Here is a 21,181-nt window from a genome sequence, read left to right as displayed (position 1 = left end):
GAAGCGCGCCTGCGCAGTGAGCGGAGCTGCGTGTAATCCCGGCGGATTGACTCCGGGACACGGAGGGAGAGAGAGAGAGGAGCCGAGGCGACTGTGGTCGTGCTGGTTATGAAGAAGGAGGGGGAAGAGGGCTCGCCGTTTGGAAAGCCAGTCAGCCTCGATTTTATAAAAGGCAGGAAAACCTCCCGCTAGCCAGCGGCAGCGCAGCGCCCACAAAGACAGACCGCAGGACGCGCAGCGCCGATGGGAAACCCGGGTATTTAACGGAGCACCGCCGGCTGCCCCCGTCTGAGGCATGGAGGACGGGAGACCGCTTTCTTTGTGGACTTAACGGGCGGAATCTGTCGACAGATGCTGGGTGGATAGCAGATCGCGCCTCTGTTGAGCAGTTACTGTAATTATTTTTTTTTTTCGGTTTAGCGTAAAGAACTGCAGCTTTTTAGCCACAGCACTACGACGGGACTGAGCTTGAATCCAGGGATCATCCCGGCACGCACGATTCGGGGTCTGGGGATCCTCGTCAGCGGAACAGCCAGCCGGCTCCGAAGGGGGCTGTAACAGCGGATTCACACCCCGACATTACGCGCCGGGGCGCCTAGCCTGAGCCCGACCGCACGGCCGCGGCGGATGAGCGGCTCCGCAGACGCGCTGCGCTCGCAACTTCCCGGAGGGCGGCCGAGGTGAGGCGGCGCCGGCGGCTCTTGTGTTATCTGTGCGAAACACTTTGATTTCTCGGGAGGCTCGCCGCCCGAGTGTGTCGGCTGGGGCTGTCGTTTTAGAGGGAGGGGGAGAGAGAGAACCGTAACACCGCGTTGCGGCAAGTGGGCCCAGGTGGGGTGGTCGTGGACCCTCAGGTTGAGTTTTTTTTTAATTTTTAAACAACGCGAAACTCTCCCCACCACCACCTCCCGGGGCAAGGTTTCGGGGACCCCCCCCCCAAGAGCGTGCGGCTTTGGGGCGGCTGTAACGGTCCCAGGAGGATCAGCCGGGCGCTAGAGCAAATATCTGAATGGCTGCCGGCGGATAAACACTGAGCGGGGGAGAGAGGCGGGTGTCAACACCCACAGCAGCTCATCTGGTGTGTGTGTGTGTGTGAGGGAGGGGGGGCGGCTCTACAGCTGCCCGCAGGTTGATAAATAGGCGACAGGGTTATTCAGCCCGGGGTGATCGATGGCTATTTCGGGGAGGGGGTCTTCCCTTGACCGTGACGGCGGGTCCCGTTTGAAATCGGACACCCCTCGGCTGTGACAGACACTCGTTCACGAGGGGAGGTGGGGGGGGCACTGCCCCTGACTCGCCTCCCTCCCCCGCAGCGCTCTTCCTACCGGCGGGACAGCGGCTGGGATCCGCGGCACAGCCGGGAGAAGATGTTCGGATCCGTAAACAAGATGGAGGGAGGACTGCGCTGGGGCGACCCGTGTCGTGTGGCGAGCCGGATTAGTGTCGGATCAGCCCCGTGGGCAGCAGCGGATTCCCCTTCAGTTTAAGTAGGTGAATGAAGAACACCACCCCCCTCCCCCAAACTCCTCCCCAAACAGCCCTCGCTCGTCCTGTCTCCGCACAGACGCTTCTCGAAAGATCACGGACGTGTTGGGGAGACATCGCCCCCAGCGGAAACGCGGCCACGCCGTTTTCCCTGCGGCGTGGGTTGACCTTCCACGCAGGACCTTCCCCACGCAGAGCCCGAGCGCTCCGCGTCACTCGGCGATCTCTGATTTTTTTTTTTTTTTGGAGGGTGTTTCGTGGACATTGGTGTCTGACTCGTGGAGGTGACGGGGGGGGGGAGCTCGGCTCATCCGTAGACCAGATCAAGGGAGAAGTGTTTCGGGGTGCAGCGAGAACCCCTTCTTTCAGGTGACGGCTAATTGGCACCTGTGTCCAGGGGAGAGTAAACGATGCCGGATGGACTCGTTCTATGGCGTCACGATGACGTCACAGCCTAACACCCCCCCCAGTCTGGGCTCTGACTAACCTCACCTCCCAGAGGAGCAGTGAAGACTTGGTCACCACTGCACATACGCCTGAAGATTGTCCTCTGATGTCATCATGACAACCCGAGAAACGCTGCAGTGTGATGGTTCTGTCCGTAAGGTCGCTCGCCGAGCTGAGCTGTGCTTGGCGTTTGGTTTTTTCTGACGGAAAGGTGACGGGGCCCAGGACGATTTCTCCCAGTCCGTTCCAGCGTGGGACAGCTCCAGTTTTTCACTTCCCTCTTTAGGCCCAACTCCCTGTTCCGGTTCTGGTTTTGCCTCTGGGGGATGGGTCCGAAAGAGGAAGCTGGAATTGAGAAAGTGGATCTGAGCCTCGAGCCCGACCCATTCGGGGATCATACCTGCGCCCGCGTCTTGGTCCGCGTGTCAGCGAGTCTGTGGGACAGTGAGACAAGTGAAACGTTTTTACACCACCGGAAACTACAGCAAAGAGCGTTTACATCTCTACACCGAGGGTGGTGGGAGTGTGGAACAAGCTGCCCAGTAATTGTGTTGAAGCCGATACCCTGGCTTCACTCAAGACACAGCTGAATGAGGTCCTCCAGTCAGGACAAGAGGCACTACTGTACACAGAGGGTGTTGGGGGTGGGGAACATGCTGCCCAGCTGTGTTGTTGAAGCCAGTGCAGAAACAGCTGGATGAGATCCAGGGCTCAATTTGCTTCCAAGCTGGCCAGATGGGCCAGGGGGCCTGCTCCTGTTTGGAACTGTCCTTATGGTTGCTTGGAAGCACATTTATTTTCTTGTATTTCAGAGACTGCTTTTCTGACCCTATCCTGGGGGGGGGGGGTGGTTAATTTTTTCATTGATCCATTCCTGCCAGTAAGTCAATATGCAGGGGAGAAGGACAGGGGCTGTCGGATTGCCCGTCCATTCATTCTCTACCCGATTCGTCCAGTTCGGGGTCGTCAGGAGCCGGACTCTATCCCAGCCAGCAATGGGCGCAAGGCAGGGTACGCTCTGGACAGGACACCAGTCCATCGCAGGACACGGGCCGACCCGCACACTCACACCAGGGCCAGTTTTCCCAGGAGACAGTTGACCCGCCAGCATGCCTCTGGACTGCGAGAGGAAACCGGAGCACCCGGACGAAGCCCACTGGACCGGAGGAGAACATGCAGACTCTACCCAGGCAGCACCCCCAGGTCCAGAATTGAACCCGGGGCCCCAGCGCTGTGAGACAGCAGTGATGCCCCCTGCCACCCCAGACAGGTGATCAGGCGTTAGATCTCAATGTATAAATGGGAGGAGCAGGCAGCTGTAGCTCTGAGTGCCCCAGGACAGGGGTTGGACAGCCCCGACATCGGGAGTAAATCTGCACAGACCTGCAGTGGACGCCTCTTCACCGGCAGCTCGGCTTCTGCGGGAGACTGTGAAAACCCGGAGCGGAGCGCTACGATGCATTGCCGCATTTCGACGGGGGGGCGGTTTGGGAGGCGTGGGGCCGCCGGTACCCCGTCTCCACCCCCGGAGCCGCCTGCTGCCTCCTCTGTGCGTCTCCCAGGCAACGCTGCCGGCGCGCGGGGGGCTGTCTTCAGCTCTGCAGTCGCTTGTCTTTCTCATGAGCTCCCAGCCCCGCGATCCTGGGCCAGTGTCTCCCTGTGCCCTCCTCTTCCGATCGAAGGAGCGGTCAGCGGGTCACGGTGTCCTGTGAGGACTGGCCACCCTGTCCCCCTCTCGAAGGGAGAGGGGTTCATATTGGATCAATTGAGCAATCAGTTCGATGATCCTACTGCAGAGTGCGGGGAAGAGGAGCCGACTGGCCCTGGAGAAGATATTGATCCGTCTTCTCCGTACTGATCCTGCTGCCTGGGTCAGACCGCCTGTCGTCTCGGAATGGGATATTCGTGAGAATCCTCCTGGAGAATCTGGTCTCCTTGGGGAACAGGGGTCGCGGAGTTTCCAGAAAAACTGGGAAATCCCATCCGAATCCAGATCTTGCTTGTTTTTTCCATCAAGAATTTTTTTTTTTGTGGTCCGCTGTTGGAGGGTGATGTGGTTATGTGCAGGGCAGTTTTGTGCCGAATGAAATGCTTGAAATAAGTCCAGGAATGCAGCAGAACCCGCCTGGTTGAGTAAATAACAGCCAGAGAAGAATTCCGCCGGCAGCCCCAGGTGACGCAGGTCTCGGCGGGACGTCCCGGGCTGGCGGGAGCAGGGAGCCTCCACGGTGCCGAGCTGGATTCATGGGAATTAATCCCACAAACATTCCGGGAAGAGCCCGATTGTGATGCTGGAAGACCAGTGATCGAGCGCAGACAAACCGATGAGCCGTGGGAGTGTGGAAGGGTGCTGGGTCGGCAGCCAGTGGCTCCGGGGGTCTCTGGGGTTCGGGGTGTTTCTGCCGTCGCTAGGCGACCGGACCCCCGGGTGAGAGCCTGCGGCTCGGTCCGCTCGGGGCAGCCTGGTCAGTGCTGACCCTCTGCGTGGACGAGGGGTGTCCCGGGACGTGGGTCACCGACGGGCTGTCCCGCCGCAGGTCTGCCAAGCCTGTCTGCCCCCCCGGGGGGCAGGTGACTCACCAGCTCGGGCCAAGCTGCCAGCTCATTTCCTGTGATTATGGCAGCCGGAGACGGACAGCTCCCATGAGGCACTGACGCAGTCTCGCTCTCTCTGCTCGTCTCTGTCTCACCTCTGCTACAGACAGCCTCTTCCCTGCATTCCCCTTTCTCTCTGCTGATGGACTTCCAGCCTGTGTGCCGGTGAATTCAGGGGAGTGTGAGAGGAGAGGGACAGCAGTGTCTCCAGTCCAGTCAGGAGTGTGTCAGTGTGTGAATTCAGGGGAGTGTGAGAGGAGAGGGACAGCAGTGTCTCCAGTCCAGTCAGGAGTGTGTCAGTGTGAGAGGAGAGGGACAGCAGTGTCTCCAGTCCAGTCAGGAGTGTGTCAGTGTGTGAATTCAGGGGAGTGTGAGAGGAGAGGGACAGCAGTGTCTCCAGTCCAGTCAGGAGTGTGTCAGTGTGAGAGGAGAGGGACAGCAGTGTCTCCAGTCCAGTCAGGAGTGTGTCAGTGTGAGAGGAGAGGGACAGCAGTGTCTCCAGTCCAGTCAGGAGTGTCAGTGTGTGAATTCAGGGGCAGTGTGAGAGGAGAGGGACAGCAGTGTCTCCAGTCCAGTCAGGAGTGTCAGTGTGTGAATTCAGGGGCAGTGTGAGAGGAGAGGGACAGCAGTGTCTCCAGTCCAGTCAGGAGTGTGTCAGTGTGTGAATTCAGGGGCAGTGTGAGAGGAGAGGGACAGCAGTGTCTCCAGTCCAGTCAGGAGTGTGTCAGTGTGAGAGGAGAGGGACAGCAGTGTCTCTAGCAGTGTCTCCAGTCCAGTCAGGGGTGTGTCAGTGTGTGAATTCAGGGGCAGTGTGAGAGGAGAGGGACAGCAGTGTCTCCAGTCCAGTCAGGAGTGTGTCAGTGTGTGAATTCAGGGGGAGTGTGAGAGGAGAGGGACAGCAGTGTCTCCAGTCCAGTCAGGAGTGTGTCAGTGTGTGAATTCAGGGGCAGTGTGAGAGGAGAGGGACAGCAGTGTCTCTAGCAGTGTCTCCAGTCCAGTCAGGAGTGTGTCAGTGTGTGAATTCAGGGGCAGTGTGTGAGGAGAGGGACAGCAGTGTCTCCAGTCCAGTCAGGAGTGTGTCAGTGTGTGAATTCAGGGGCAGTGTGAGAGGAGAGGGACAGCAGTGTCTCCAGTCCAGTCAGGAGTGTGTCAGTGTGTGAATTCAGGGGCAGTGTGAGAGGAGAGGGACAGCAGTGTCTCCGGTCCAGTCAGGAGTGTGTCAGTGTGAGAGGAGAGGGACAGCAGTGTCTCCAGTCCAGTCAGGAGTGTCAGTGTGTGAATTCAGGGGGAGTGTGAGAGGAGAGGGACAGCAGTGTCTCCAGTCCAGTCAGGAGTGTGTCAGTGTGTGAATTCAGGGGCAGCGTGAGAGGAGAGGGACAGCAGTGTCTCTAGCAGTGTCTCCAGTGCAGTCAGGAGTGTGAATGCAGGACTGATGTCTCTCTCTGTCCCCCACAGATGAACAGGCTGTGGAGGCGCGATGTCCCGCTGGCAGACCCCCCGCCAGCGGGGCAGTTGGCCCCTGGCCCTCCCTCCACTCTGTCTCCTACGGGCCCCAACATCTCCTGGCTCCCCGAGGCCCCGCTGGTGTCCCCAGACCAGCCCATCTTCCTCATGACCACGGCAGCGCAGGCCATCTCGGGCTTCTTCGTCTGGACCGCCCTGCTGCTCACCTGTCACCAGGTACGCCCACCTGTGTGTCTGATCACGGAGGAGAGTGCCCTGCTCCAGGGTGTAGACCTCTCTGATCACCTGTCACCAGGTACGCCCACCTGTGTGTCTGATCACGGGGGAGAGTGCCCTGCTCCAGGGTGTAGACCTCTCTGATCACCTGTCACCAGGTACGCCCACCTGTGTGTCTGATCACGGGGGAGAGTGCCCTGCTCCAGGGTGTAGACCTCTCTGATCACCTGTCACCAGGTACGCCCACCTGTGTGTCTGATCACGGGGGAGAGTGCCCTGCTCCAGGGTGTAGACCTCTCTGCTCACCTGTCACCAGGTACGCCCACCTGTGTGTCTGATCACGGAGGAGAGTGCCCTGCTCCAGGGTGTACACCTCTCTGATCACCTGTCACCAGGTACGCCCACCTGTGTGTCTGATCACGGGGGAGAGTGCCCTGCTCCAGGGTGTAGACCTCTCTGCTCACCTGTCACCAGGTACGCCCACCTGTGTGTCTGATCACGGAGGAGAGTGCCCTGCTCCAGGGTGTAGACCTCTCTGATCACCTGTCACCAGGTACGCCCACCTGTGTGTCTGATCACGGGGGAGAGCGCCCTGCTCCGGGGTGTAGACCTCTCTGCTCACCTGTCACCAGGTACGCCCACCTGTGTGTCTGATCACAGGGGAGAGTGCCCTGCTCCAGGGTGTAGACCTCTCTGCTCACCTGTCACCAGGTACGCCCACCTGTGTGTCTGATCACGGGGGAGAGTGCCCTGCTCCAGGGTGTAGACCTCTCTGATCACCTGTCACCAGGTACGCCCACCTGTGTGTCTGATCACGGGGGAGAGTGCCCTGCTCCAGGGTGTAGACCTCTCTGATCACCTGTCACCAGGTACGCCCACCTGTGTGTCTGATCACGGGGGAGAGTGCCCTGCTCCAGGGTGTACACCTCTCTGCTCACCTGTCGGCAGGTGAGGTTGTTGAGTCTCTGTCCTGCGGCTCACAGTGTGATAGCGACAGCAGCCATTTTACAAACACATTTAAGCCAGGGAGCCTCCAGCCAGCCCTCTCTCTCCTCTCCCGTTCTCTCTCCCATCACTGCTCCCATCCCTCTCCCTCCCCTTCTCCTCCCATCTCTGCGCTCTGCTCTGGAGGTGAAATGGAAGTGTTGACGATCTCCTCCTGTACCGCCTTTTTTCCATGGGTGGTGGTGGTGATGGGGAGGGTAAGGCTGGCCTGTCGCCGTAGCAACAGGTGCACCTGCTCAGCAGTGACATCAGAGGGCCAGGTTGCCTAGCAACACCCTGCAGGTCACGGGCTTTCCCCGCAGGAGAGCTGCGCCGCGCTGTGCGCTGCAGAGACGCGGGTCCGGATTGTCTCCCAGGACAAAGGGTGCATTGTCCTGCCGTGGTCTGAATGGAAAGAATCGCACAGCAGCTCGCTCTGGAGCGCGGGGGCCTACAGTCCTGGGCCTGTCGGGAAGAGGCTGGTCCTCTCGCCCCGCGGCCCCGCGGCCCCAGATCAGGTGCAGCGTGTGTGCTCGTGTGTGTGCTCGTGTGTGTGCTCGTGTGTGTGCTCGTGTGTGTGCTCGTGTGTGTGCTCGTGTGTGTGCTCGTGTGTGTGCTCGTGTGTGTGTGTGTGCTCGCTGTACCCCGAGCTCAGTCCCCCCGCTCCTCTCCCCAGATCTACATGCACCTGCGCTACTACAGCTCCCCGAACGAGCAGCGCCACATCGTGCGCATCCTCTTCATCGTGCCCATCTACGCCTTCGACTCCTGGCTCAGCCTGCTCTTCTTCACCAACGACCAGTACTACGTCTACTTCGACACGGTGCGCGACTGCTACGAGGGTAAGGGCCTGGACATGACCTCTACACCCTGTGTACCCTATACACACTGCATATATACACCCTGTGTACACTATATACCCTGTACACCCTGTGTACCCTATACACACTGCATATGTACACCCTGTGGACCCTATATACCCTGTACACCCTGTGGACCCTATATACCCTGTACACCCTGTGTACACTATACACACTGCATATATACACCCTGTGTACCCTATACACACTGCATATATACACCCTGTGGACCCTATACACCCTGTACACCCTGTGTACCCTATACACACTGCATATATACACCCTGTGTACCCTATATACCCTGTACACCCTGTGTACCCTATACACACTGCATATATACACCCTGTGTACCCTATACACACTGCATATATACACCCTGTGTACCCTATATACCCTGTACACCCTGTGTACCCTATACACACTGCATATGTACACCCTGTGTACCCTATATACCCTGTACACCCTGTGTACCCTATACACACTGCATATGTACACCCTGTGTACCCTATACACACTGCATATGTACACCCTGTGTACCCTATACACAGTGTGTCTGTGTGTGTGTGTGGACCGGTGACAGATGGCCGTCTCTCTCTCTCTCAGGCAGTGCAGGCGGCCATCTTTGTTTTGTTATCGCAGGGAGGCCTGCTGGGAAGGGTGAAGCCTGTTGCCTGGCAACGGTGCGTGCGCCTCGGCCTAGCAAGAGGCCTCGGCCGCCGCTGCGCAGGACGGGGACGAACTCTCCGCCCAGCAGCAGCAGCCTTATTTACTGGGGGGAGGGGGGGACACGTTTTTCGTCCTGTGAGAGCTGTGCTTGCTCCAGTTAACTGTTGCAGCAGCAGATGCTGCTGATCGGTGTCTGAAGTCTTATTCAGCACCTGAAAAAGGGAGATGTTTTCTGTCACGGCTACGACATTTAGGAGTTGACTAGTTTGCTGGTGTCTCCAATGGACATTTGCCCTGCTGCTGCTTCCCAGCTCCAGGGCCCAGGTTCTGGTTTCAGGCCAGGGTACCATCTGTGTGGAGTTTGCACGTTCCCCCTGTATTGGCATGCCTTTTCTCTGGGTCCAGTTTGCATGCTGGGCGGGTTCGATGGGCTGTCCCGAACGGCCCGCTGACTCCCAGACCCAGACAGATGTCCCCAGTGCTCTCGGGACGGCCTTGTTCCTGTGCTCCTCCGGCGAGCTGTGACTCTTCCCAGGAAGAGTGTCCCTCTGGGACAGGATGATGCACGACTGGCACAGGTGTGCAGAGACTGCATGACAACGGGTCTCGTCTCCGAACCCCGATGAGCTGTTGTCTGACCATGGCTTTGTCTCTGTAGCTCGTTAGCCCAGTGTCTCTGGCCGGCGTGGTCAGTGTGGAGCTGCAGGCCGGTCTCCCACAGGCACCGTCCGTCTGCACTCATGTAGGTCTTGGTTCTGGTGACCGGCGCCGACGGCCCGCCCGGACACGGACTGCTTTCACCGCACGAGCGTCTCTGCCCGCGCTGCTCCACGCGCGGAGCTTCGCTGGCCTCATCCCGCGCTCCCGTCCTCTCCCAGCGCCGTCCGCCCGGTCAGCGCTGCCGAGAGCGTTCAGTGACCCTGGCCTCCTGTCTGTCCCTCTCTGCAGCGTTCGTGATCTACAATTTCCTCAGCCTGTGCTACGAGTACTTGGGAGGGGAGAGCGCCATCATGTCGGAAATCAGAGGGAAGCCCATCGAGTGAGTCCGCACACGCCCTCGTTTAGTACACCTCTCTGTGAGACTCGGTGTTCGGATAATAACCCCGTCGATAATACTGCACTTGTAGTTTCCTGTTCCGTTTCTCCGAAGTGATCTTTCTGGAAGACTTAGAATGGCCGACTGCTCTTTCCTCTGCCCTCCTCGTTGGGGATCGCCAACCACGTGTTTTCTGTGCAGCTACTAACCCTGCGGCCCCACACGGGGAGGAACGAGGAAGTGCAGGCACTCAATATGCCCGCCTCCCACCCTTGTAGCCAATCGCCTTTTGACATGTCACAGACGGCGCTGCCCCATGCTGTAGGGCGAGTGCTGATTGGACAAGATGGAGTCCAGTTGTCAGCAGCACCGCCCCACCGGCCAGTCATGTTTAGCAGTAGTGCACTGTGGCTTGGTCACACCTGCGTAGTGGCGTGACTCGGTCTCGAACCCGTGATCAGAGAGCAGGTGAGCTCGTTTACTGGTTGAGCCAGGTGGGAGGTCCCCTAAGAAGTTTTGTTCTCTTGGGGCTGGGCTGGGCTCTGGTGTCCTGCTGTGCTGGGGTCCGGTGTCTGGATCTCTGTTCGATTTGTCCCTGCAGGTCCAGCTGTGTCTATGGGACGTGCTGTCTCTGGGGGAAGACCTACTCCATTGGATTCCTGAGGTTCTGTAAACAGGTAGGACAGCAACTGTCTGATTAACCCCTGTGTTAACAAATGTCTGTCACTCTCTCTCTCAGTGCAGTGTTCATGTACTGGAGTGTCCAGTCAGTGTGTCTGTATGAACCCCTCTCTCTCTCAGTGCAGTGTTAATGTACTGGAGTGTCCAGTCAGTGTGTGTGTATGAACCCCTCTCTCTCTCTCAGTGCAGTGTTCATGTACTGGAGTGTCCAGTCAGTGTGTGTGTATGAACCCCTCTCTCTCTCTCAGTGCAGTGCTCATGTACTGGAGTGTCCAGTCGGTCAGTGTGTGTATTAACCCCCCTCTCTCTCTCTCCAGGCCACTCTCCAGTTCTGTGTGGTCAAGCCCCTGATGGCCATGATCACGGTCATCCTGCAGGCCTTTGGGAAATACCGCGATGGAGACTTCAAGTAAGGCATCGCCCTGAGCCCCGCGTGTGGCTGGCGGACCGCGGTCGGTTGCGGGGGCGCTGTAGTGACCGCTGTCCCGGTCTCTCCCTGTCCTCAGCGTGGCCAGCGGCTACCTGTACGTCACCATCGTCTACAACATCTCGGTCAGCCTGGCCCTGTACGCCCTCTTCCTCTTCTACTTCGCCACGCGCGAGCTGCTGAGCCCCTACAGCCCCCTGCTCAAGTTCTTCATGGTCAAGTCCGTCATCTTCCTGTCCTTCTGGCAGGGTGAGTCTCTCTCCTGAACCCTGACCCCTAACCCCTAACCCCTGACCCCTGACCCCTCCCGTCGGTGACCTCTGCGCCCCCTGTCCCCAGGCATGCTGCTGGCCATCCTGGAGAAGTGCGGTGCCATCCCCCAGATCAGCTCCCCGGAGGTGTCGGTGGGCGAGGGCACGGTGGCGGCCGGCTACCAGAACTTCATCATCTGCGTGGAGATGTTCTTCGCCGCCCTGGCGCTGCGCCACGCCTTCACCTACACCGTCTACGTGGACAAGAGGCTGGACTCGCAGGGTAGGGGGGGCGTCCCGTGGGCTCGGGGTCCGGCTTCTGCACAGCCACAGCGCCCTCCGTCTCGGGGCTCACCGCGGACAGCAGGGGGCGCCAGCGCGGCGCCCGGGGGGGGCCTGGCTCCTGCCCGCCTCACACACTGCTCGCCCCACCGTGCAAGAATACGTCTGATCTCACCGGTCTGCTCTCTTCCTCTCTTTCCTCTCTTCCTCCCTTCCTCCCTTCGCTCTCTCTGCTGCGCTGTGTAAAGGCCCAGTCCCTACCTATGGACAGTACGGTACGTGTCTCTCTCTCTGCCCGTCTCTGGTGCTGTGTGGTGTGCGTCTGCGTCCGGCAGCCAGTCATGACGTTCCCAGTCACGCAGGGAAGTCGCTGAGGCCTTGATCAAGTTCAGAGTCATCGGTGTGCATTGGTTTTTTAAACGTGTGCTTCCGTTTGTACTGAAATAGTCGCTTTCTGTTTCCCACGATTGCTGCTTCTGGTTTTTAAGCTCTTTCTGTTACCACTGCCATTTGTTATTGTACAAAGCCCCAGCCTGCTGCTGCTGCTGCCTCCTGCATCCTTGTCCTGTCTAGCGCCCCCCTGTGGCGGGGTTCGGCTTGTCGCCTGCTGACCCTGCAGTGCTGCCTGTTGTGTGCCTGTGACCTCTCCCTCTCTCCCTGCGCCCCTAGACCGCTGTGACCTCTGTGTGACGTCTCCCTCTCTCCCTGTGCCCCCAGGCTGTTGTGTGACCTCTCCCTCTCTCCCTGCGCCCCAGACTGCTGTGTGACCTCTGCCTGTGCCCCCAGGCTGCTGTGTGACCTCTGTGTGACCTCTCCCTCTCTCCCTGTGCCCCTAGACCGCTGTGTGACCTCTCCCTTTCTGCCTGTGCCCCTAGGCAGTTATGTGACCTCTGTGTGACCTCTCCCTCTCTCCCTGCGCCCCAAACTGCTGTGTGACCTCTGCCTGTGCCCCCAGGCTGCTGTGTGACCTCTCCCTCTCTCCCTGCGCCCCAGACTGCTGTGTGACCTCTGCCTGTGCCCCCAGGCTGCTGTGTGACCTCTGTGTGACCTCTCCCTCTCTCCCTGCGCCCCCAGGCCGCTGTGCCCCCATGAAGAGCATCTCCAGCAGCCTGAAGGAGACCATGAACCCGGGCGACATCGTGCAGGACGCCATCCACAACTTCTCGCCCGCCTACCAGCAGTACACGCAGCAGGCCACCCTGGAGCAGCGCAGTGGGCACGCCGCCGCCCGCACCCTCAGCGCCGCCAGCGCCCGCGACAACGAGAAGACGCTGCTGCTCAGCTCCGACGACGAGTTCTGAGACGGTGGGGGGCGCACTGCAGACACAGACACACACACAGACAGACACACACACACACCCGGGACAGACACATGCGCCACATCGTGCTGACAGCGAGCTGCGTCCCTCCCTCCCCCTCGCCCGTGCGTTTCTGCAGTAGCCCCGTCCCCATCCTGGTCCAGTCGTTTGGGGTGGAGGGTACCGCCTCTCAAACGGGCTGTCCTGTCCCGGATTGTTGCACTAACGAGCTGCGAATGATTAAGGGTTTCAGAAGGACAACTCGTCTACCCCACTGCATTATGGGAGCAAGCTTGTCTCTCTCTCTCTCTCCTCCCCCCTCCGGCTCAGCTCCTCGGCCCCACTGATCTTATAGGATGCGGAATCGGAGAGTTCGAGAGAGAGGAGATTCACGAGCCCTCTGTGCGCCTGACAGGGCTCCGGCCTCTAGCCCCAGCAGGCCGTGCTGACCGAAGATCACTGGGCCCCTCTTCACTGCAGCTGAAAGCATGTAGTCCCAGCTGTGCCCACCAGAGGGCGGCGCTAACGCCGAGCACAGTGCTCGATCCCCACAGGACACCGTAAGAGGAAAAGGGCAGCCGACAGGTTAGTGATGCAGGGATGGGGGTCTGGAGATCAGGAAGTCGGTGGGATTGAGTCCTGGGTGGAGACGCTGCCTGTTGTACTTTTCCCAAAGGGTGCCGGACTGGGATCCAGTACACTGCCCAGCTGTACCAATGGGCACAAACGCAAGATGCTTTAAGACAGAAGCGTTAGACAAATAAATGTGTAGACGGAGGCAGTGCTCACAGAGAGAGGAATTTCGCAAGAGACGGGAAATTTTACTTTGCTTTCTCCCATCGACACAGGCTGGGCTCCTAACCGCAGGGTTGCCAAACTGAGCAGGAAGTCCCCTGCGGTGAAGGACCCCTGGTCCGTGCTTCTGCTCTTTCGGGCATCCTAAAATATGCCAGGAACTTCATAATCACATATCATGTTTATTTAAAGAGCAAATTTAATTGTTGTGGGTCATAGCGTTTTTTGAATGCTGTTAATAGTGCAGTAGCTGGTTTAATGAGGGCTCTCTTGTGTGTGGGTGTGTGTGAGAGAGAGAGAGGTCTGGAGTGATCGATTTCTCCTGGATGGGTTCAGCCAGTGTCTGGTTCTAGAAGGGCTGGCCAGGTCGGGTTCTGAGCGCCCTGGTGCAGTAGGCCGCAGTCCGTGTGGAGCTGGAGCTCGGGTGAGCAGACTGCTGAAGTGCAGAGTGCTCTGATGCGGTCCTTGACGTTCCTTGAGCTGCTTCACTGAACAGGCCAGTTGTCTCAGTGGTCAGAACAGGATCGTTTCAGGCGTGAAGATACTGGTGATCTTGGGGTCCCCCTGTTAACCCTGTGGGACTGGGGTTCCCCAGGAGCAGGGTGTGCCGCCCCTGTGCCGTACGACTGCTGGGGACTGCTGGCACTGGAAATGGGCCAGGATGCAGTGCCCAGCGGGGGCCTGGACCAGTCTGGATTGGACTGGCAGTGGGCGCTGCCAGTGAGAGATGGGGTTGTGTCCAGGCTCAGCACTTTTCACAAAACCCCAGGACACAAACTCTCCTGCTGGTTCTGTTTAAGCCCAGACTTGGTCTGGTCAGGGCGATGGTGATCTCTGCCCGTGAGCTGTCGGCTCGGTGTGTGCCGATTCGTTATCAAACCAAGGCCTCCGATTAATGAGCGCCGGTCACATGGGGAGAGGGGGGTCGTTCACCCTTCGGGGTTAAAGGTTAGAGAGAGGTGAGTCTCGAACGCACGCGTTTGCTCCGAAGCGCGCTTCACTGCTGCTGCTGTTTGAAAAGGGAATGAAGTGGTGAAGGGCTCACCTGTCCCAGGTAGTTGGGAGGCCAGTGTTTTTGCAGTGAAGCCGTTTCCAGTGTAAGGTACCATTTCATCACTGTACACTGCCGGCGAAGGTGTCAGACACTATATTGTAACTGTATATAAGCCATGCCAGTGCAAGACACTAGACTGGATTCAGATACGGCCGGCGTGAATCTAAGAGCCACACTGGTTTCAAACCTTTCATTATAAATGTAAACTGATCATATCAGAGTGACTCCACAATATTACTGTATATCGACCAGGGCCATACAGAGCCTACATGGTGCCGGTGTCAAACACTACCTTATCTGTCAACAAGGCCGCGCTGGACTGTATCTAGGCCGCCCCAGAGTGAACTTTTCTCAGTCCACAGCAGAGCGTGTGGAAATATCTCCTGCAGTTCAAGGCAGAAGGATTGTTTTCACAAGACCCCCTCGATCCCTTGTTCTAAAATGTGGCCAGGCTCCAGCGTGCACACGCCTGCTCACCCCTGACGCACACCTCTCCGCCACAGGGCTGCTGGGATACATGACAGCCCCCGTCTTTGCTTCCTGAGGAGACGGCCTGAGCCTTTTCAGGGTCGGTCCGCTCGCGGAGTGGACGGTGCTCAGCGTCCTCGTTACTGACCGCCTGTGGTCAGTGCTGCGATTACAGCCCACCTCCCTCTCTGAGAGGAGGGTGGTCAGTGTGTTACTTACTGACCACCAGCGGTCAGTGCTCTGATTGCTGTCCACTTCCTTCTCTGAGAAGAGGGTGGTCAGTATTGCCATTGGTCAGTGCTCAGATCACTGACCACTGCTCAATTCATCTTTCGATATTTGGGTCAAATATAAGACTTTCATCTCACCCTCGTGTTTCTGTACGATATTCCTCTGTGTGTAAGTTTTATTTTTTTAATATTATTGCAGAATTAAATAGGATATTGTAAATAAAAAGAAAATAAAGCGCCATAAGAGGTATGATGATGTATATCAGAGAAAAGATTAGTTTTGTAAGGTCACTGTTCTAAATTGGGTTTTATCTTCTGAGATTCTGGTTCGGTTGGTTATTTTCTTTCTTGGATGTTGGCATAACGCTTCACAGATTCTGCTTCTATTTTTCGTCATTGTGATGTTCAAACAAAAGAAAAAGAAATAAAGTATATAGTTTTGTCCTTAAGTACGAGTGGAGTTCTGCGTCGTCTGTGAATCAGCTCCCTGCTGCCTGGGGTGAGCCGGGCTGTCTCTGTGCTCCAGGAATCCTCCTTTGGTCCTTGGCTTACTGGGTCCCAAGACTGAAAGGTATCACAACAGGCCAGCTGCATGCATCCACCACTCTTTGTGTAAAGTGACTCCTTTTGTCAGTCTGACCTCTGCAGTCAGTGTCGCCCTGTCCTGCCCCCCCCGACCCACAGCTTAAACAAGAATTTAAATCAACATTATTGATGGGCACAGTGAGAGCAGGATATGTACAACATTTACACATTTATTCTAGAAAATAGAAAATAGTTGTGTGATACAGGTTAAATTTATCCTCTGGAAAAATACAGTAATAAATACAAATAGGAGAAACTTCAACTTACAAAATGAATACAGCGTGGTATCAGACGGATCCTGGTCAGGAGGACAGAGGTTAACTGGGGGGGAGGGGAGGCCCCTTAATGACTTAATTAGGTGGAATTCTTAATTGGCATGTTTGAGCTGGCAGAGTGCTGGGCTGAGGGGATATTAACCCCCACGCTCCTCCCCTTTCCCAGCTCTGACCTGCCCCCTCCTCTGGTGCTCCCAGCTCCTGAGTAAACAAAACCCCTGGTTAACGAGGATGAGAGACACACACACGTTTGGAATTAAGTGCAGGCCGATGGCCGGATGACCGCCCTCCCCAGCTCGACGCGCTCAGGAGTGGGTTTCAACACAGCCCCTTGGATTCTAAACAACAGATCTGAGCACGGGAGCCAAACAACGGTTCTCTTACAAAAATAAAACATTACGTTACACAAAACCGGAATGCGTTTTCAACAGCGCGGACGGAGCAGTCCGGGTCACCCTGGGCCTCCCTGGACCGAGCCTGACCCCCCTCCACGGGGCCCCTGCTCACACCGGGAGCCCCTCTGCAGCACAGGGATTTCATTCTTCCCGCAGGTCGGGCGCTGGGGGCCTCGTCTCGGCGAAACTGGCACCCCACAACTGCACCATGCCGGACAGGGGTGCCTCACAACGGCACTGGGCCCAACAGGTAGGGCTGCTGGTGCCAGATGATCACTGTGTGTCTCCCAGGTGGGATTACTGGTGTAGAATGACCACTGTGTGTCTCCCAGGTGGGGTTACTGGTGCAGAATGATCACTGTGTGTCTCCCAGGTGGGGTTACTGGTGCAGGACGACCACTGTGCGTCTCCCAGGTGGGGTTACTGGTGCAGGACGACCACTGTGCGTCTCCCAGCTGGGGTTACTGGTGCAGGACGACCACTGTGTGTCTCCCAGGTGGGGTTACTGGTGCAGGATGACCACTGTGTGTCTCCCAGGTGGGGTTACTGGTGCAGGATGACCACTGTGTGTCTCCCAGGTGGGGTTATTGGTGCAGGATGTTCACTGTGTGTCTCCCAGGTGGGATAAAGTGGGTCCCCTCTGCACATGAAGCGTTTTCCGATCTTCTGGGGGGCAAAAGGTGTGGAGGAGTTCTCAGAGGTCCGTCTCCGCTGGGCGGAGGAGCCCGTGCTGGGTGAGATCCCGGCTCCGCCAGCGGGCAGGACCAGTCCGTCCGTCCTGGGAAAAGCCCGGCGTGTCCACATCGTTCCCTCCCCCGCGGAGGAGGCGCCGCTGGTCCGGGGGTCTGTCGAGCGCGCGGGACCCGGGACCGACCCGGCCCGAGAGAGAGACGCCCCCCCCCTCCTCCCCCTAGGAGCTGGGCGGCTCCCTCCGCGGGTGTGGCGGCGCGGCGGCGGCGGCGGCGGGGGGGGCGCTCTTGACGATGGTGATGACGGAGGCGGTGTTGAGGCGGGCGGGGCCGGCGGGGCCCTGCTCCAGGCCGCGGGCGAAGCGCTGCAGGGCGGCCATGCGCGCGCCCAGCCCCTCCAGCTCGCGCCGCAGCCCCGCGTTCTCGGCGCCCAGCCGCTCCACCTCGCCCTGCAGCTCGCGCCGCTGCTGCTCCAGCGTCTCCCGCTGCGACACCCGCTTCACCCGGCAGCTGGCCGCGTAGCCGCGGTTCTTCAGCGTGCGCCGGCGCTGCTTGAGCCGCTGCACCTCCTCGCGGGACAGGCCGCGCAGGTGCAGGTTCAGCTCCCGCACCGACAGGGACATCAGCTCGTCGTCCGACAGCACCGGCACGTTCTCGCCACACTCCCGCTTCACCTGCGGGCACGGGGGGAGGGGTTACACACGGGGGCGTGGCTTGGCGGACAAATAGGGGCACAAAGGGGAGGGGCCAGGGTGATTAGACATGAGGGTGTGGCTTGTTGGACAAATAGGGGCATCAAGGGGAGGGGCCAGGGTGATTAGACATGAGGGCGTGGCTTGTTGGACAAATAGGGGCATCAAGGGGAGGGGCCAGGGTGATTAGACATGAGGGTGTGGCTTGTTGGACAAACAGGGGCACAAAGGGGAGGGGCCAGGGTGATTAGACATGAGGGTGTGGCTTGTCAGACAAATAGGGGCATCAAGGGGAGGGGCCAGGGTGATTAGACATGAGGGTGTGGCTTGTTGGACAAATAGGGGCATCAAGGGGAGGGGCCAGGGTGATTAGACATGAGGGTGTGGCTTGTTGGACAAACAGGGGCACAAAGGGGAGGGGTTTGTAGAGGGGTGTGTTTATTTAGGTGGATATGGGCACAAAGGGGAGGGGTTATGTAGAGGGGTGTGTGTTTTTAAGGTGGATATGGGCAAAAAGGGGAGGGGTTTGTAGAGGTGTGTTTTTTAGGTGGATATGGGCAAAAAGGGGAGGGGTTTGTAGAGGGGTGTGTTTTTTAGGTGGATATGGGCAAAAAGGGGAGGGGTTTGTAGAGGGGTGTGTTTTTTAGGTGGATATGGGCAAAAAGGGGAGGGGTTTGTAGAGGGGTGTGTTTTTTAGGTGGATATGGGCAAAAAGGGGAGGGGTTTGTAGAGGGGTGTGTTTTTTAGGTGGATATGGGCACAAAGGGGAGGGGTTTGTAGAAAGGGGGTGGTCTGACATGAGGGTGTGGTCTGTGGCCAAATAGGGAAGAGGGGGAGGGGTAATATACACGGGAGTGCTTAGGTTCTAGTGACACTGCGAAGAGTAAGGCATGGGGGGGTGTGGCTATGTTGGACAAATATGGACGAACGGGAGGGGAAAGGAGAGGGGGGCGTGGCTAGGATAGACAAAGAAAGACAAGGGGGAGGTGCCAGGCAGGTGGGGGGAGGGGTTATGTCAGGGGAGGTTTTACACAGAGGATGGGGAAGAGACAGGGCTCAGGGCACTGTACTCGATGAAAGGGAGAGGGGTTCGAGAGGAGGAAGGAGAGTCGGGCGAGAGCCCTCCTGTACCTTCAGCGCCTTGCTGGCTCGGCTATCGGATGTCATCGTGGGGCTGTGATCCGCGCTGCCTCTGTCAGAGAGAGAGAGAGAAATACGTCTTAGAACCCGTGTGTCTGCGTGGCGCAGGGGAGAAGAGAGGTGTTAGGCGCTTCAGGCTGGCAACGTAAAGAAACAACAACTCAAAGATTCATCACAGCAGATGAATCCAGACTCTTACAGACAAACAGTGTCTACAGTGCAGCACAAACACAAGATTCAGCAGCAGTCAGTCAGATACTGGAGAGACACACACACACACGAGTGAGTCACATATACACACACTATGTGTGCGCCCTGATTTTCCTGTGGTTAGAACTGAAAGCTCGTTTGAGGTTGTGAAAGCAGGGCGACACTCCTACCCTGATTAAACACTCTCAGCTGACAGCTGCCCCACTCGGCAGAGGGCAGCCAATGGAGAGGAACTTGGCTGGGAAGCTCGTTTCACACTCCCACCCCCCTGAGCGTAAAGAAACGCCTCCTCTTTTTTTTTTAAATGCACCCGTCTCTGGGTTTTGACCCAAAGAAAATCGTCCTGAACCAAATGGAAGGGCAGACTGTTACACTCTCCCACCACTCTTTGTGTCAAGAAGAGCCTCCTGTTCTCAGTAAGGGGAACGCAGACAGGGTGTCAACTTCATAACACCCTACAAATCACCCCCAGCCGGGCTGCGTCTCCCAGAGGGAACCGTCTCCCACTCCAAAACAACCTGTGACTCTTTCCTGCGCGGCTCTCCGAGAGACTGACAGCCGTCAGCCCCACTTCCTGCCTCCGAGGAGAGGAACGGGGATCAAAGGAAAAGAGGAAAGAGGGGAGAAACGGGAGGCAGACAGACGTTGGGGGAGACGCTTTACAAACAGTTTTCCCGTCTCGAAAAACCCGCAGCCGCCGAGTTTTGCCGAGTCACTCCGAACGGACCTGCCCCCTTTCCCGAAGGCGTGGGCAGCCCGAGGCGTGGGGGGGGCTGTAGTATCACAGACACGAGGCCGTGTGTGTGTTGTTGTAAAACGCCTTCTTCGCCGGAGTTTTTCGAGTCACTGTGAATCAGCACAAACAGCCCCCGCCCTCTCCGCCGCAGCGGGACAGCGACACGGAACAGCGGCGCTTCCTCGCTAATTAATAACGAGGAGACGAGCGCGAGTTAAATACCCCGTCTCTACCCCCCCTGTGCAGGATACCCCTCACTTAGTGCCCAGACCCACAGGGGTAGGCCCGGCTGCGATTCCGCCCGTCAACCCCCTGTCCGGGCAATCACGACCGGGACGTGCGTGGGGCTCTGGACCCGCCCGCACCGGCGCACAGACCCGGATCTGTTCAGAAACACACAGACTCACTGCCCGAACCGGCCCGGGACCGACCCCGGAACCGGCCGCGGAGCCCCTCCACATGACAAACACGAGCTCTTCCCGGGAGGCCAGACGGGTGGGCTCGGGTTGTGCGACACACACACAAACACACACTGCACACAGCCGGCCCGGTACCGGGGGCCTGGATCTCCGTGTGGACTCGAGTTCAACCCCGGGGCCCGGCCGCGGCTCGGCTCGGTTCGCCCTCGGCTCGGGCCCGCATGTCCTCATGCCCGTATCTACCGTCTCGGAAGACGACCATTTTATTTCAGAGACGAAAAACACAACAAGAGGCGAGTCGCTGACTGGTAACAAGTGACACGACAGGTCTGCCGCGGAACTGCACGCCAGCGGTAGGTCGTGGTTCGATCTCTCGGACGGAAAAGACGAGATTATTCCACGCAAGCCGCCGCTCAAACGCTTCGTTAAAAGACGCCCTCACCTCACTCGCTGGCTGTGCCGTGGCTCCTTGGGTCGGAGAGCGCCCGCTGGCCGCGTTTCGCTGCCCGTACTGGGGTGGATGTGTACGCTCGGCTGTTGTTTAGTATCTCGACGTCAGTTCGCCCCCTTTCCCGGAATTACTCACCAGCGGGGCTCAGTTCCATTCATAAAAAAAAAAACACAGGCGGGGTGACGTCACCCCCCAGGAATGGCAGGGGGGCGGGGCGGGCACGTCGCGCTCGGGATAGAAGCCGTGCAGCGGGAGCGCGCCGGAAGGGCCATGTGACCGGCGGGCCGCCATGTTGGGCAGGGGTCGGAGTCTCCGCCCACGGGGATTAGATTTTCAGGGCATACAGTATG

At 58.3% G+C, this 21,181-nt stretch overlaps 2 protein-coding genes and 1 long non-coding RNA gene across 8 annotated transcripts; 1 reads left to right on the top strand and 2 right to left on the bottom strand.

Annotated features, from left to right (window-relative positions):
* Nucleotides 1-15,688, top strand: tmem184ba (transmembrane protein 184ba). Of its 5 annotated transcripts, none has more exons than XM_088607028.1 (11): nt 1-680; nt 1,314-1,487; nt 5,983-6,207; nt 7,868-8,033; nt 9,666-9,756; nt 10,355-10,430; nt 10,752-10,843; nt 10,941-11,110; nt 11,201-11,395; nt 11,643-11,669; nt 12,469-15,688. In XM_088607028.1, exons 3-11 carry the CDS (start codon nt 5,983-5,985, stop codon nt 12,693-12,695), a joined length of 1,269 nt encoding a protein of 422 aa, XP_088463154.1. In that variant the 5' UTR covers nt 1-680; nt 1,314-1,487; the 3' UTR covers nt 12,696-15,688. The 5 variants fall into 5 exon arrangements, with proteins under 5 accessions (XP_088463154.1, XP_088463155.1, XP_088463152.1 ...); XM_088607029.1 differs by lacking the exon at nt 1,314-1,487 and having other exon boundaries at nt 4-256; nt 421-680; XM_088607026.1 differs by lacking the exon at nt 1,314-1,487 and having other exon boundaries at nt 4-680.
* Nucleotides 11,934-12,543, bottom strand: LOC148648614 (uncharacterized). The gene is made up of 3 exons (XR_015926539.1): nt 12,432-12,543; nt 12,205-12,400; nt 11,934-12,037 (listed from the first exon to the last, which is right to left on the bottom strand). It is a non-coding gene; the product is annotated as an uncharacterized LOC148648614 (long non-coding RNA).
* Nucleotides 15,689-15,974: 286 nt separating the features above from the next.
* Nucleotides 15,975-21,016, bottom strand: maff (MAF bZIP transcription factor F). Of its 2 annotated transcripts, none has more exons than XM_088607158.1 (3): nt 20,823-21,016; nt 19,007-19,067; nt 15,975-17,857 (listed from the first exon to the last, which is right to left on the bottom strand). In XM_088607158.1, exons 2-3 carry the CDS (start codon nt 19,040-19,042, stop codon nt 17,405-17,407), a joined length of 489 nt encoding a protein of 162 aa, XP_088463284.1. In that variant the 5' UTR covers nt 19,043-19,067; nt 20,823-21,016; the 3' UTR covers nt 15,975-17,404. The 2 variants fall into 2 exon arrangements, with proteins under 2 accessions (XP_088463284.1, XP_088463285.1); XM_088607159.1 differs by lacking the exon at nt 20,823-21,016 and adding an exon at nt 20,516-20,757.
* Between the last annotated feature and the right edge of the window lie 165 nt (nt 21,017-21,181).

This window comes from Lepisosteus platostomus, chromosome 14 (genome assembly GCF_059453375.1).
Source record: "Lepisosteus platostomus isolate fLepPlt1 chromosome 14, fLepPlt1.hap1, whole genome shotgun sequence".
Taxonomy (NCBI): Eukaryota; Metazoa; Chordata; class Actinopteri; order Semionotiformes; family Lepisosteidae; genus Lepisosteus; species Lepisosteus platostomus.
This window is presented reverse-complemented; position numbering and strand designations above follow the sequence as displayed.

Bases quoted from the DNA above. Each gene is read 5' to 3' on its own strand.
- tmem184ba (XM_088607028.1), top strand. From the start codon at position 5,983: ATGAACAGGCTGTGGAGGCGCGATGTCCCGCTGGCAGACCCCCCGCCA. The intron at 10,844-10,940 runs GTAAGGCATCGC...CCCTGTCCTCAG, and splicing joins TACCGCGATGGAGACTTCAA to CGTGGCCAGCGGCTACCTGT. The intron at 11,111-11,200 runs GTGAGTCTCTCT...CCCTGTCCCCAG, and splicing joins CTTCCTGTCCTTCTGGCAGG to GCATGCTGCTGGCCATCCTG.
- maff (XM_088607158.1), bottom strand. From the start codon at position 19,042: ATGACATCCGATAGCCGAGCCAGCAAGGCGCTGAAG. The intron at 17,858-19,006 runs GTACAGGAGGGC...CCGTGCCCGCAG, and splicing joins GAGCCAGCAAGGCGCTGAAG to GTGAAGCGGGAGTGTGGCGA.